Here is a 16,036-nt window from a genome sequence, read left to right on the forward strand (position 1 = left end):
CACTCCTGGGAGTGCCGACAGAAGTGAAAACTTATAGTATATAAATTACGAGCTCAATGCTTTTACCCCATCCTAAAAGAAGTGCTATACCTATATCATATACGATATACGCGATGCGTATGCCCTATGCTATTTATGTATACATACACATAATTTATTTATTACACATTATATATTTACAAAATTTATTTCAGCTAAGTTCAATACTTTTTCCCCATCCAAGAAGTGCACAACGTCCCTAAAGAAATTTTCAATTCAAAAATGTATTTCGTGGAAGCGATAACGGTCTCCAATTTACTACTTTTTCCTCATCCAAAAAGTGCACAACGTCCCTCAAGAAGTTTTCACTTCAAATATTAATTTCGTCGAAGCGACGATGGTCGCTAATTTAATACTTTTTTTGCATCGAAAAAGTGCACAACGTTCCTAAATAAGTTTCACTTCAAATATTTATTTCGTCGAAGCGATTACGGCCCTCATTCAATACTTTTCCTCCATACAAAAAGTGCACAACGTCCCTATAAAAGTTTTCACTTAAAAAATTTATTTCGTCGAAGCGATGACGGTCGGTAATTTAATAATTTTTCCTTATCCAAAAAGTGCACAACGTCCCTCAAGAAGTTTTCAATTCAAAAATTTATTTCGTCGAAGCGATGACGGTCCCTAATTCAATAATTTTCCCCCATCCAAAAAGTGCACAAAGTTCACAAAGTCCCTAAAGAAGTTTCACTTCAAAAATTTATTTCGCCGAAGTGATGACGGTCGCTATTTCAATACTTCTTCCCCATCTAAAAAGTGCACAATTCAATACTTCTTCCCCATCTAAAAAGTGCACAACGTCCCCAAAAGAAGTTTTCACTTTAAAAATTTAGTTTGCCGAAGCGATGACGGTCGCGATGACGTTCGCTAATTCAATACTTTTACCCTATCTAAAAAGTGCACAACGTCCCTAAAGAAATTTTCACTTCAAAAATTTATTTCGTCGAAACGATGACGGTCGCTAATTTAATCATTTTTCCCCATCTAAAAAGTGCACAACGACCCTCAAGAAGTTTCCACTTCAAAAATGTATTTCTTCGAAGCGATGACGGTCGTCAATTTAATACTTTTTTCCCATCCAAAAAGTGCACAACGTCCCTAAAGAAGTTTTCACTTCAACACATATACGTACAAAATTTATTTCGCCGAAGAGATGACGGTCGCGAAATAAATCCTTTTTCCGTATCGAAAAATAGGTTTTACATTTACTTTAAATTTAAATACTTCTATACAATTTATGTATAGATACACATAATATAGATACGTACAAAATTTATTTCGTCGAAGAGATGACGGTCGCGAAATAAATCTTTTTTCCCCATCCTAAAATAGGTTTTACATTTATTTTAAATTTAAATACTTCGATACAATTTATATATACATACAAATAATATATAGCATAAGCGATGACGGTCGCGAATTCAATGCTTTTTCCCCTATCCAAAAATCGCACAACGTCCCTAAAGAAGTTTTCACTTCAAAAATATCCGTAAGGGGCGCTTACATCGAGGTTTTGGTATTAAATCCTAACCTCATATTATTGAGATATATATTTCAATACATTTTTGCGAATTTTCAGCCAGTTTCATAGTGTTTAAAATTTGTGAGTTATTTTAATATGTCGTTTGAACATTTTTGGATCATGGATATTTCAACCGTTGAAGAAAAAGTTATCATCACTTGGTGCCAAAACAACGGGTACTAGAAAACAACTTGAAAGACGGTAAGTAAACCTAGTATACATTTTGTTTCTGCTCTATACTATTTTGTCTTTTTTGTATATAGTTTATGGTTATGGCAAGAAAAAATCTTGGGTGCTTCTTTATTAAATTTAAAGAAGCCTGAACTTAAAACGCTAATACCGTGTCCTAGTCATGCTGTTTTTAAACCCCTTGCAACAGATTCATTTAAATGGCTAAAAATAATTAATAAAGCCAGCATAGACCTTTTTTTCAACAGCAAATGGCTAAAAAGGACAAAGAAAGGGGTCGAATATTAGCAATGCAGTTATTTATTAAGTATACCCAAATTGCTGAGGACAAAGATTTGTTGTTCATTTTAAGCAAGTGCTGTGCGGAGCAAAAAAAAACAGCAGATTATAATTTGGAGATGGTTATTAGAAAAAACAAATCGGAAATTTGCCAGTCATCTTGCAGCTGCCCTGCTGGCGCTGGATATTCTGCGGCTTGCAAACATATCGGAGCCTTGTGTTTTTTTGGAACATTTTTCTATAACAGGTAAACTTTCAAACTGTCTTTTTTAAATATGTTTTTAATGGCTGTGTTAATGTTAAACTAACGTTCTAGTGTTCATTTATATCTTTTAGGAAAAGTACAACAAGAACTGGTGTCGTGTACATCGGAAAGTAAGACATGGAATAAGCTTCCTGGAAGGGGAATTACCCACATGTCAATATTCCAAATAAACAATATAGAAAAGACAAATGTTTTCCAATCACAGGCATATACGGACCACATAATTAATTCTTTAATTAACAGAAATATATTTTGCAACTTAACAAATAGTAGAGAGGTTGTCAAATTGGCCCATGATATTGATCATTCATACACACATATGCATGATTCAGTTGGGTGAGTATCTTTGCATATTTTTAAATTGGAAATAAAAAATCTAACGTGCTAGGTATTAACACTGTTACTAATAAACCAAGTATAAAAGTTATACTGAGAATAAGTCAGGTATAGGTAAAATCACTACCAATAAACATGGAATAACTTAGGTATAGGTTATACTTGGTATAAGAATTTAGTCAAAGTTTATACCGACCTACACCCTTGTTTAAGTCTGGTATAACCTATTTTATGACTGTCAATGTCATCAAAGCAAAAATATATTATCTTTTGATTTGTTTTGCGAGTGATTAAAAAATAAGTTTAAGAGGCGTTGCGGCTGTCGAAGAAGTTAATAATTTAATAAACATGATAGAAAATCCACGAAAAATGAAACTTTTCAAAGATAGAATAAATCCCTTTACACAATACACCGATAAGGAATTCAGAAGTAAATATCGGTTTTCTAAAGATGGTGTAAGGTTTTTAGAAAATTTAATAGGTGATTCACTTATTGTGGACAAGCGAGGAGGCGGCTTATCTTTGACTCTGCAGCTACCGACCGCTTTACGATATTGGGGTCGCAATGAAGTGAGTATATGAATTGTTTTATCTAAATAATGTACCTATGTATGTACACACAACTGCTATACTAAATAACTGTTAACAACAAATGTTTTCTTGATTGTAGATTCAAGATGATGCAGCAGATATCCATGGCTTATCCCAGCAGTATATCACCAATGTATGTCGTTGTGTCGCAAGAGCGATTTTGGAAAAAAGATTTGATTATATCAAAATGCCTTCTCTTAATGAAGAATTAATTTTAATGCGACAGTTTGAACAAATAGCCGGATTTAAGAAAGTAATTGGTACTATAGACTGTACTCATATTAGAATACCTAAAATAAAAGGGCCGAGTGGACAATACTAAATAAATAGGAAAGGATATAGTTCTTTGAATGTTCAGGTGAGTTGCTATACATTTTTTATGTTTATGGTTGTTAAGTTGTGTTTTAAAAGTTGTGAGAACAGACAAAAGTGAGTTTATAGTTGTACTGACTGTTTAAATAGTTTTTATATATGTATTTTTGGACTTGTTAACATAGAAAAAAAAGTGTGTGTACTTTGTACTCAACGAAGATTTTATACGTCTATTATTATGATTTCAACGAAACAAATATATATGTATTTAGCGTACAAAGTACACACACATTCTTTTTTTTTGTAATACTTATATGACGTCGTTTAATATGTTTTGTCTTAGGTGGTTAGTGACAGTCGTTTAAAAATAAGAAACATTGTTGCCCATTGGAGAGGGAGTACGCATAACTCCTGCATTTTTAATGAAAGTACATTCAAACAACGGTTTGATGGAGGAGAGTTTCATGGATTATTATTGGGTGACTCTGGTTATGCTTGTTCCCCGTATTTATTTACACCAGTTTTAAATCCTTCCAACCGTCAGGAGGAACGATACAATTATGCACACATCAGAACACGTAATACTGTTGAAAGATGTTTTGGTGTTTGGAAAACCCGATTTAGGTGTTTACTGACTGGATTCAGAACATCCTTAGATAACACAAAAATGTATATTATAGCTTTAGCAGTGTTACATAATATTGCAATTTATTTAAATGAGGAACCTTTTCTTGATGATGGTGATATGCAGTATCCACCTCAACTACCAACAGCACGAGTGAGGCATAATAATGCACAACGGGGTGCTGTATTAAGATCTGTATTTATAGAAGAAAATTTTTGAGGAAAATAAAACTACTTATATCTTATATCATAGACAAGCATTTATATTTATATATTTTCTTCCTTTTTCTTTTTTAAAATATCCTCTTGCCATTTTAAATTGATCATAATCTGAGCATGTTGCTCAGACATTTGTTCTATGCGCAGCTCATGTTCCTTCTTCAAGCGGTTGTTCTCTTGAACCCTAAAATAGTGCATATCTTCATATGAGGCGTTGGAAAAATTAAAAGTATTCGTTGATGTCTGAAACAAAATTAAAAAAAAAGGTTATATGGATATGGTTATTCCTTTTATATAATCATACCGATATTTTATTTGTATCTGGCTTAGGTGTTGGTGTTACTTATAACTAACTTATACCGAGTTTATTGGTATTCGTATTATATCTACCTTATACTTAGGATAACTATTCTAGATATAAATACGGAATAACCTTAGAATACGAGTGTTTTATTAGTAACAGTGTAAGAGTATAAGTCATAAAAAACACCATTGAATTTTATAGTTAATAAGGTACTATCAAAATAGAAAGTAAAATAGTTAATTACTACAGTTATGAATCATATTTCATCACCATTTTGATATTTCGTTTTAATAGTTATTTCAGCAGTGGTAATAAAACATTTGAAGAGTCGTTGTTAAAACTGTCATTTTTGACTTACACTCATAAGTATACGCATAATACATACAGTCGGAAAAATGAAAGAATACCCATGAACGAACATATAAAACAAGCTGTATTTTCCTGTCACCGTGTCACACAAAAAATTGGCCAGCGCAAGTACGTGTAATAATTATTATTACATCTACTTGCGCCGGGCAATTTTCTTTGTGACACAGTGACAGGAAAATACAGCGTGTTTTATATGTTCGTTCATGGGTATTCTTTCATTTTTCCGACTGTAGCACGATAGAAATACCAAATGTTGCTTTATAATAGCATATAGGTCTGGATCCTGCGTACCAAAAAAAGTTGATTAATAGCAAGCGGAAAATTTGTTAATATGTTAACGGTGTCTAGTAGAACAAACCTTTATGTATGGGACACTGGAACAGAGGAAGTCTTAATTGTGGAACAGGTTAAAAATTTGGAACGTCAGACTACGAAAATGTCCCATGTATTTTGTCGGACAGAACTTCCAATTGATTTGTTGCCCCTTCATTAAACTATCATGCAAAAATCAGACTGCTAGTTATCACCAACGTCATTTGGTGAACAACGAACATCACATGTTCTAAGTGTCAAACTTGGTATTAACAAATTTTCAGCTTGCTATTGATCAATGTTTTTTTGGTATGTGAGATCCAGACCTAAATATTGTTTATCAGTCTGGATTAAATATGTTCACATGAATTGTTTTAACAGTTGTTCAATTTTTTAATTATGTTAATGGCATTAAAAAAACTGAAGAACAAATGCAAATCCATGAATTTGATCTACAATCAAAACCTGGACCAAGTAAAGAGAGGCTGTAATTGGGAAATTATAATATTGGTATTTGTATTAATGTTTGGTTTATTTTTTTTTGAAAAACTGCTGTACTGAATTAACTGCTTTTGCTTGTCGTGAAGAGTCTCAACAATTTGGACTTAATGCATAGGTTGGTGATGGTAACCAGTACAATATATTAACAAAATATTTAGAAGAATTCTGGACCTCGGAGGTAAACTACACTCCGCTACGCGTCGGGCAGTAAACTTCATTCTCGGGAGGAAAAGTAGCACTTTCCTCCCATGTTATACATATGGTTTTTCCACCTTCCTTAAATAACAAGTCATTTTCATTTTTACTTAATTTATTTATGTATCTAAACTATTACGCATTTATTTACATCAGAATATGAAAATATAAGTCTTTAGGCGGAGACTGGATCTAGGATTAACTCTCTACTATATTTTTGCAAAAAGTTATAGCCTTCGACACTTGACCTCTAAAAAATAAAAAAAGTTATTTTTACAATAAATAATGCAATTGCAAAAGACCATTTTGGACCTTTCGCGGGTTGTTTTTCAACGACTAATTAAATAAATTAATCTTGCCATAGCTCAAATTGTGTGTTTTTTTAAATGTACTACAACTTTATATTTAATTATAAGGGCAGTTCAATATCTCATTACCGGTAATCAATTTGAATTAAAAATAACACGCCTCAATGTTTCAAACCCATTTGAACAACCCACTTACTTCGTAGAAGAGTTATGGAAGAAACATACAATTAACGTACATCCCATCAAATATTTATTGGACATTGATAAGTTATTTAAAATCATGAATATTTTGCATGCTGCTTGGAAATTTTGTTATTGCTCGGACTGTCGGTGCGTGTGTATTACATGTCATGTAGAGATAAGAAATGCCGTTTAAGAAGTCTTGAGTCACACCAGTGCTGTTACAGCTAAATATTTGCGCTGATTGAATTCGGATATTCAATCAACGATATTTGTTTAGTATTTTACAACTTGTGCTGTGTGTGTGAAGTGTTTTATTTAATAATATACTGTCAATATGGCCTTTTGGTGACCATTTGAAAATGAGGAAAATATTAACCCAGAATCGAGTTGTGTTGAAAGCAGTTTAGAGTTTAAAAACAAAGACCTACATGTGCAGTGTCAACGTATTGTTTTGAACATATACGAGTGCTTAAAAAAAGAAAATGATCAAAACTCCAATAGAACTATTCTAAATAGAATAAGTGAACTTACCAAACTATCAGCATCGACAATTTATCGTATTGTAAGGGAAGGAAACGTAATCACTGTTTAAAACAAAAAGAACGAATCAAAAATTCAGAAAAATAGACGATGTCGATATAAATATTATTCGAAAGACTGTATAATTTCTACAAGAAAAACAAGGTGCCTACATTACATATATGATCCAGGATGCACTAAGAGAATATCCTAGTTATGCATACAAATGTTTAGCAACATTGCGAAATATTTTGATAGACTGTGGGTTTAGATATCAGAAAATAAATGACAGAATGGTAATAATGGAGTCGCAGCGAATAGTCAAACTTAGGCAGGAATATTTACACAAAATCAAAGAATATCGACAGTCTAACAGATTAATAATATATCTAGACGAGACCTGGTTTGATACACATAACGTCGTTAAGTATGGTTGGATAGATAACTCTCAGAGCTGCAGTTTAAATACACCATGTTCAAGGGAGAAACGTATAATAATCTTGCATGCAGATAGTGAACAGGGATTTGTGCGAAATGCATTGTTACTTTCTGCCAAAAACATCAACGAAATCATATGCCGATTATCATGAAGACATGACCGCTCATTTGTTTGAAAAATTATTTAAGGAACAACTTCTACCTAATATTCCACCCAATTCTGTAATTGTCATGGGCAATGCTTCTTATCATTCACGACTCTTAACAAAAATACCCAATAGTAGTACTAAGAAAGATGGCATTGTAACTTTCTTGCGAGATAAAAACATACCCCTTCCTAAAAGAGTTCCTTTAAAGAAAGATTTATTAAATATTGTAAAGTCCCACAATTTTAAGAAAGAATACGTACTTGATGAATTCTGTAAGACACAAGGACACACCATTTTACGCCTGCCACCTTATTACTGCATTTTTAATCCCATAGAAATGATTTGGGGCATAATAAAGTCGCGCTTAAGGAAATGCAATCAGTCGCTGAAATTGAGCGCAGTGCTGCTAGACAAGATACGCCAAGTAGTCAACGAGTTCGATAGTGACATTTTTAAGAATTGCATTTCCCATGTTATCGATAAAGAAAATGAATACCCCATAATGGATCGTACAATCGCCCCAATTTTTATTCAACCCAATTTGGACACTGACTCCAGTTCTGATGATTACAATTCTGATTGAAGGTATGTATAGTTTAAGTAAAATATTTAGTGAAACGCTTTAAGAAACGGTTCGTTTGGACCCAAAAGAACCAGATGCATCCATATCATGCACAATTGCATCAAGAACTTAATGAGGATGATTATATCAAAAGAGTAGAGTTTTGTCAGTGGGCTAAGGAACAAATCCAAAATGATCCGTATTTCTTTGAATACGTTTTATTTGGAGATGAAGTGACTTTCCACAAGAATGGAACAGTAAAAAAGGCATAATTTCCATTATTATTCAACTTCTAATCCTCACCACATTATCACGCATAGTCAAACAAGATGGTCGTTGAATGTTTGGGCTGGAATTTTGGGAAATTATGTCATTGGACCCTACTTTTTTGAGGATCACCTGAATGGAGAAATGTATCTACATTTTCTGGAGAACGAATTGTCACAATTATTGGAAGAAGTACCACTAAATATACGTCGGAGAATGTGGAGGTTTTTTCTGGGGTTATATAAAAGATAAAGTATACAGAAGACCACCTACAACTAAAGAAGATATGAAGGAAAAAAATTAGAGCTGAGTGTATGAATTTAAATAGATTAAACTAATGTTAATTAGTGTAAGTCGTTCTTTGAAGAAAGATTGCAATTGAAGGGCTCAATGCAAGAAGTGACTTAGTCACTTTTTTACGAAATTGGGTTATTACCGCCATCTAGTGACGTTTTTTATAAGCTTTCAGACGGTAGTTTCAAAGTTGCAGAAATCTATACTTAAGTCACTTATTTTGCATTTCCTCTAATAGGAGCCTTCCTTGTTTTCAATGCAAAATGTACCTAAGTCACCAACTTGACAAATATGAGTGCAAATTGTGCCTTAGTCCACATTATTACAAGGTTATGTACCATGTGTATATTATTATTACGTGTGTGTGAATTATAAGTAGTGTATTTGTAATTAAAAAGTAAACATGGCGTGACCTGGTAAGGAAAATGAAATAGGTTAATGTAGGTAGTTTTTTGTTAATGTAAGTAGTACTACTGATCGTTTTCACGATGGATATGTTTATTTTGTAGTTATGCATCATTAACTATATTCTAACCTCGCATATTTGAACAACTATTATTTTATTTCAGATGATGGTGAATGGTCGGATTATTCGGCATCATGCAGTGAATATGAACGCGAAGATAGTTCTGAAACCGATGACCCTGTTCCAAGCACAAGTAACCAGAGGACCAATAGAGCTTTAAAGAAGAGTAAAACCTCGAGTTCCTGTACTACGATGGGGCATGATCCAGAAAATATGGACATCACTGAATCCTCCACACAAGTCAGTATACATACTATTACTCAAAATGTAGTCAATGAATCCCAGCTCTCAGAAGTAAAGAAGGACAAGAAGAGAAAGACTAATAAGGATGCATGGAAAAGAACCATCAAGAGTAAGGAGTCGTTTTCTCGAAAGCATCAAAGAAGACCAATAACAAACTGTCGCTGCAAATGCTCATTAAAATTAAGCGAGGAACAACAAAACCAAATTTTCAAGGCCTATTACAGTTTATCATCTTCTACACAACAAAATTTATACCTTGAAGGCTGTGTACGTCCTACGGATGTCAAACGACACAGATCAAGAAAATCTATCGATCCACGACATAGGGGTCGAAGCTTTATATATGAAATAAAGATTAACGGAAAACCGATAACACTATGTCAGTCGGCGTTTTTAGCAGTACACGGAATAAAACGCTCTAAACTGCGCCGGAAGATTCAAAAAAACAGCGCAGCTCCTAAGGATTCTAGAGGTCTTCATCACAACAGGGCAAACAGAATAGAAATTGATACTTTAGCCGCAGTTAGAAGTGTTAGGACTTTTAACCTTTATAAAAAATGGCAACGGTGGCAACACCGCGCGCGCCTCAGTGACACCTAAAAACTAGAATTCGAAAACTAATGTTGTTGTTAAGAGTGTAGACAAGAAAACAGACTACAGACGAATACGCGAACCAAGAAGTGTATTTTGTGTAATTTGTACCTCTTTCAATTAATTACAAGTATCATACAGTCCACTAGTGTTTATTTCGATTATCAGCGACAGGAAACGAGTAAATTCCAAACATTTTGGTCAAAAGAGCCGAATTTATTATCTATTAGCCGGCATGAGGCAATATTAGCGCCAAAAACTAGTAGACGCTAACCAAGTTAATAGTTCCAAGTTCTAGTGTCATTTCCAGTGGCCCAATTCAGCGAAAGAGAAGTACGTACAGCAAGGTACGCGACAAGCGACAGCTATTCATCAGGACCACTGCAAATAAAGGTCAGATCCTTCCATTTTTATATATTTCATTCTTAACCGATCATTTTATAATTAGTTGGTTTATTTGACAATAATTATAAACGATTTTATGCAATTCTATCAATATCAATCTAGTTAAATGATATTACCTTCTGTTTGCGATATTTGTGTACAATTATATATGTGTTTTCATATTTAATTTCAATAATAATCCATAGTTAAATTATAAGTACCCATTTGTCGAGTTTATCAATTTTATTTACTAAGATGGCGACCTCAAATGAAGTAGTAGTAGTAGACGATTTAAAAGATTTAGTTAGACTTCGTGGAACAAATAAACAAAAGTTAACTTTGCTAGAGAAATTCATTACTAAAACAAAAGACAAGGGTGACTTTGATATTCAAGATGTTCAATTTAGATATGATAATCATATAAACTTACTAAATGATTTTGATATAGTTCAAACAGAGATAGAAAAGAAATGTTCTGAGGGTCAATTACCGGAGCACTATTCAGAAAGAGAGGAGTTTGAAAATCGATTTTATGCGGCACAAGCATATTTAAAAACCATTTTAAGACCGGTAGCGGTAAACAGTAATAATGTACAATACGGTCAATTAGGTCAATCTAGTGAATTTAAAGCAGTGAGTGATCCCCTGCAAAATGTCCTATTACCGAGAATAAAATTGCAAACGTTCTCTGGGGAGTTTCAATTTTGGGTTAGTTTCAAAAATAGCTTCAATGCGACCATTGCGAATAATGCATCCCTTAGTGATGGGCAGAAGTTTCATTTCTTGAAGGCTTCTTTGCAAGGGTACGCAGCCAGTTGTATTGAAGGTTTAGAGAGCGTAGATCAACCATTTCAGAAAGCCTGGGATTTATTATGCGATAGGTTCGATAAAAAACAGTTTTTAATAGACAGCCACTTTAAATCATTACTAAATTTAACCATGATGCAAAAAGATAATTATAATTATGCTAGTTTTCGAAATATGTTAGACGAGATATCCAAACATTTAACTTCCTTGGAAGGTATAGACGTACCAAAAGAAAAGTTATATGATTCATTTATGATACATATCTTAATCAACAAGTTCCAGAAAAATACTATACGCGAATGGAAAGAAACTAAGGTTGCAAACGATTTGCCTACTTTAGAACATTTTATCAATTTTTTAAAAAATAAGACGGACATACTACAAAGTTTGGATGAATCTCAAACGGCTAAATCACAGTCTTCAAGTTCAAATAAGTATCATAACAGATCTAACAATCTAGTGCACTTTGCGGTTAAAAACCGATGTAATTTTTGTAGAAAGGAACATTCAATTTATAAATGTCCCACCTTTAAAGCATTATCAGTCGAAGAGAGGTTTCGGGAAGTTAGAAAACTTAAATTATGCGAAAATTGTTTATTAAGTGGTCATGATAAGAGAAATTGTAAATTTGGTCCATGTCCTGTTTGTAAGACTCACAAACATAACACGTTGCTTCATAAAGATTATGCAGAAGTTTCAATTCGTGACACTAATCATCAAGTAAGTTCACCTAGTACTTTTGATCATAGAAATGATGGTGTAGAACAGCAAATAAGTATAAATTTTGCAAAAAATGAGAGTCAAGTTTTATTAGCTACAGTTATGTGTAATATTAAAGACCAAGATGGTAAGTTTCATAAGTGCCGAGCATTACTTGATTGCGGTGCACAAATGAATTTAATCACCGAACGCTTTTGCAATAAATTAAAACTACAATTAACTGATACAAACTGTTCAATTACTGGTATTAGTCAGCGTTCTTCTAACATTAGTAAAAAATGTTCATTAAAAATATTTTCACAATTTTCAGATTTCAATTCTAGTATATCATGTCTTGTAGTACCCGTTATTTCAAGTAGATTACCTGCTTATCCTATTGATATGAATAATATTCGATTACCTCACAATATTAATTTAGCAGATCCAGAATTCAATTGTCCTAAAGAAATTGACTTGTTATTAGGCGCTCACATTTTTTGGGATCTTATATTGCAAGATAAAATATCATTAGGTAAAAATCTTCCATTACTAATCAATACTCATTTAGGTTGGGTTGTAACAGGTACAGTTCCAATTAATTCAGATAAATATGTATGCAATTTTGTTGAAGTACACATCCCTGAAGATGATCAATTAAAAAAGTTTTGGGAACTAGAGGATGTTCAAACCAAGAATGAATTTCTGTCTCAAGACGATCTCATTTGCGAATCTTTATTTAAACAAGACACATCTCGTAATGAGAATGGACAATTCGTGGTAAAATTACCATTAAAATATTCTCCTAGTCTATTAGGTGATTCAAAGCAAACAGCTATTAAAAGATTTAAGTCATTAGAATCAAAATTCTCCAATTCCTATTTTAAACAACTCTATTTTGAATTTATTCATGAATATGAAAACCTGGGTCATATGAGTAAAATTTCTATTAATTCAGAACATTCCTATTTTTTACCACATCATGGTATATTAAAAGAGTCTAGTGTAACTACAAAACTTAGAACTGTCTTTGATGGAAGCTGCCAGAGCTCATCAGGATATTCTCTTAATGACCTTCAATATGTAGGTCCTAAAGTGCAAAACGATATTTTAAACATTTTGCTAAGATTCAGAATTTATAAATATGTTGTATCAGCAGATATTTCTAAAATGTACAGACAGATACTCATACATCCAGAACATAAATATTTACAACAAATTCTTTGGCGTGAAAATAATAATGAAGAATTTTCTATTTATCAACTGAATACTGTCACATATGGCACTAGATCAGCACCTTATTTAGCAATTAAATGTATCAGAACATTAGCTGAAGACAATTTAGACAAGTTTCCATTAGCTTCTAGCACAATTTTAAATGATATGTATGTTGATGATTTATTAACAGGATCTAATGATCTAAGCGAACTACAAGAAAGATGCAAATCTATTTACAATATGCTCAAATCAGCTCATTTTATTCTGAGAAAATGGATTTCAAATGATCAGCAAGTAATTACAGATTTTCAAGAATCCGATGTCTCAAATTCAGTATTAAATTTGGGAGATCACGATAGTTGTAAAACATTAGGTGTCCAGTGGCTAAATTCTTCTGATTCGTTTACCTTTAACATAAACAAATTACGTAGTCACGAACCATTTACTAAAAGACATATTCTGTCGAATATTGCGCAAATATATGACCCTCTAGGTCTGTTAAGCCCGTCTATTATTATTGCAAAAATGCTCATTCAGCAATTATGGACTCTTCATATTTCGTGGGACACTCCAATCCCTTTGGATTTGCAACAGACTTGGTTACAATTTCAAAATAATATTAATATTTTTAATCAGATATCTATTCCTCGTAAAGTTGTCTCGAATACTTTACTTGATATTCATTGTTTTTGTGATGCATCAAAAGCTGCATATGCTGCGTGCATTTACCTTCGAAGCATCGATGATTCAAATCAATATCACATTAATCTCTTGTGTTCAAAAACTAAAGTTGCACCAATCAAACTTGTAACTATTCCGAAACTAGAACTCTGTGCTTGTTTATTAGGTGCACAACTAATAAACACCGTAACAGAAGCCATTCAAGTCAATGTTCCTATTTTCATGTGGTCTGATTCTCAGGTAGCACTAAGTTGGATTCATACGGATCCTAGTAAATTACAAGTTTTCGTTGCTAATCGAGTATCCAAAATTCAATCGTTGTCCAACACATTTACCTGGAATTATGTTAACAGTTCAAGTAACCCAGCAGATATTGCATCTCGTGGTATTATGCCTGAAAAATTAATTTCCAATACAATTTGGTGGAACGGACCACTGTTTTTGCAATTGCCACAGTCAGAATGGCCTAATGTGGATTTTAAGTTAAAAACTTCAGAACTGACAGAGTTGAAAAAGACTTCTAAAGTGTTTCAAGTTATATCAGTACAATTGTCAGATTTAATCACTAGATACTCAGATTTTATTACACTTCAAAGAATAACAGCCTATTGTTTACGTTTCATTTACAATTTAAGAAATAAATCTAATAAACGTACGGGTAATTTATCTATTGCAGAATTAGATGAAGCCCATATTAGTATCGTCAAACAAGCTCAATTAGAGTCATTTGCTGACGAATTATCCTTTTTCAAAAGGGGCAAGCAACTTCCAAAAAATAATAGACTTTCTTCATTAACTCCATTTTTGGATAATAAAGGAATTCTTCGAGTAGGTGGAAGACTCAACAATACGTATTTATCGTTCAATACTAGACATCCTATTCTTCTGTTATCCAAACACTATTTTACTAAGTTAATTTTCGAGTATAAACATAAGCAACTATTTCATCCAGGTCCTCAATTATTGCTTGCATCAGTAAGACAACGTTACTGGCCTATAGCAGGACGTGTCTTAGCAAAACAAACTGTCAAAAATTGTTTGACTTGTTTCAAGTTTAATCCTACACCCTTTTTAAGTCCAATGTCAAATCTACCAAATAATCGAATTAAACCTAATTTTCCATTTGATGTGACTGGTATAGATTATGCAGGTCCTTTTAATATTCTTAGTAAAAAGGGGCGCGGAGCTAAACTATTAAAATGTTATTTGGCATTATTCATTTGCTTTTGCACAAAAGCTGTCCATTTAGAAGTTGTGTCGGACCTCACAAAAGAGAATTTTTTAGCAAGTTTAAAAAGATTTACCGCTCGACGTGGTATACCTAGTACTATTTATTCAGACAACGGCAGTACCCTTGTAGGAGCCAACAATTATCTGAAACAGTTAGGACATTTTTTACAGAAAAATTACAATTCTATTGAAACGGCTACAAGCGAGCTACGAATAAAATGGATCTTCATTCCTCCTTATACACCTAATCATGGGGGGCTGTGGGAAGCAGCTGTTAAAAGCACTAAGCATCATTTGAAACGAATATTAATTAATAATAATGTAACATTTGAAGAATTTAACACCCTTATCGTACAGATAGAAGGTATATTAAATTCACGACCATTGTTTGACATGTCAAATAGTCCTAATGACTTATCTCCTATTACACCTTCCCATTTCCTAATTGGTAGACCTCTTACGTCATTGCCAGAGTATGACGTTCACAATATAGCCAGCTGTCGCTTAACCAGATTCCAACATGTGCAGCAGCTGTACCAGCAATTTTGGGGTCAATTTTCCAAACAATATATGTCTCAATTACATCAACAGTACAAATGGAAGGATCCAGCTAGCAAAATTCGATTAGGAACCCTGGTTCCTATTAAAAATGATTCTGTTCCTCCTTGTCAATGGATTACTGGACGAATCACTAAGTTATGTCAAGGTAGAGATGGAGAAACCAGAGTAGCAGAAGTAACCACCATGAAGGGATCAGTTACTCGTTCAGTAAGACATTTGTGTCCTTTACCAATGCAAGAAGACATCAACAATTGACAATTATTTGTGTTTGTTTTATTTTTTGTGTATTTAGATATTTTACTATTCAATATTTTATGTATAT

The 16,036-nt window shown here is 33.1% G+C and overlaps 2 protein-coding genes across 2 annotated transcripts; both read left to right on the plus strand.

Moving 5' to 3' along the window:
• The first annotated feature begins 2,978 nt into the window (after positions 1 to 2,978).
• Positions 2,979 to 3,543, plus strand: LOC126891458 (putative nuclease HARBI1). The gene is made up of 2 exons (XM_050660635.1): positions 2,979 to 3,200; positions 3,301 to 3,543. Exons 1-2 carry the CDS (start codon positions 2,979 to 2,981, stop codon positions 3,541 to 3,543), a joined length of 465 nt encoding a protein of 154 aa, XP_050516592.1.
• Positions 3,544 to 7,601: 4,058 nt separating this feature from the next.
• Positions 7,602 to 8,237, plus strand: LOC126891459 (uncharacterized). Its single transcript, XM_050660636.1, has one exon. It carries the CDS (start codon positions 7,602 to 7,604, stop codon positions 8,235 to 8,237), a length of 636 nt encoding a protein of 211 aa, XP_050516593.1.
• The last annotated feature ends 7,799 nt before the right edge of the window (positions 8,238 to 16,036 follow it).

This window comes from Diabrotica virgifera, chromosome 9 (assembly GCF_917563875.1).
Source record: "Diabrotica virgifera virgifera chromosome 9, PGI_DIABVI_V3a".
In the NCBI taxonomy this organism is placed as follows: Eukaryota; Metazoa; Arthropoda; class Insecta; order Coleoptera; family Chrysomelidae; genus Diabrotica; species Diabrotica virgifera.

Coding starts and splice junctions, on each gene's coding strand:
- LOC126891458 (XM_050660635.1), top strand. CDS start 2,979: ATGATAGAAAATCCACGAAAAATGAAACTTTTCAAAGATAGAATAAAT. Junction 3,201..3,300: donor GATATTGGGGTCGCAATGAA/GTGAGTATATGA, acceptor TCTTGATTGTAG/ATTCAAGATGATGCAGCAGA.
- LOC126891459 (XM_050660636.1), top strand. CDS start 7,602: ATGCATTGTTACTTTCTGCCAAAAACATCAACGAAATCATATGCCGAT.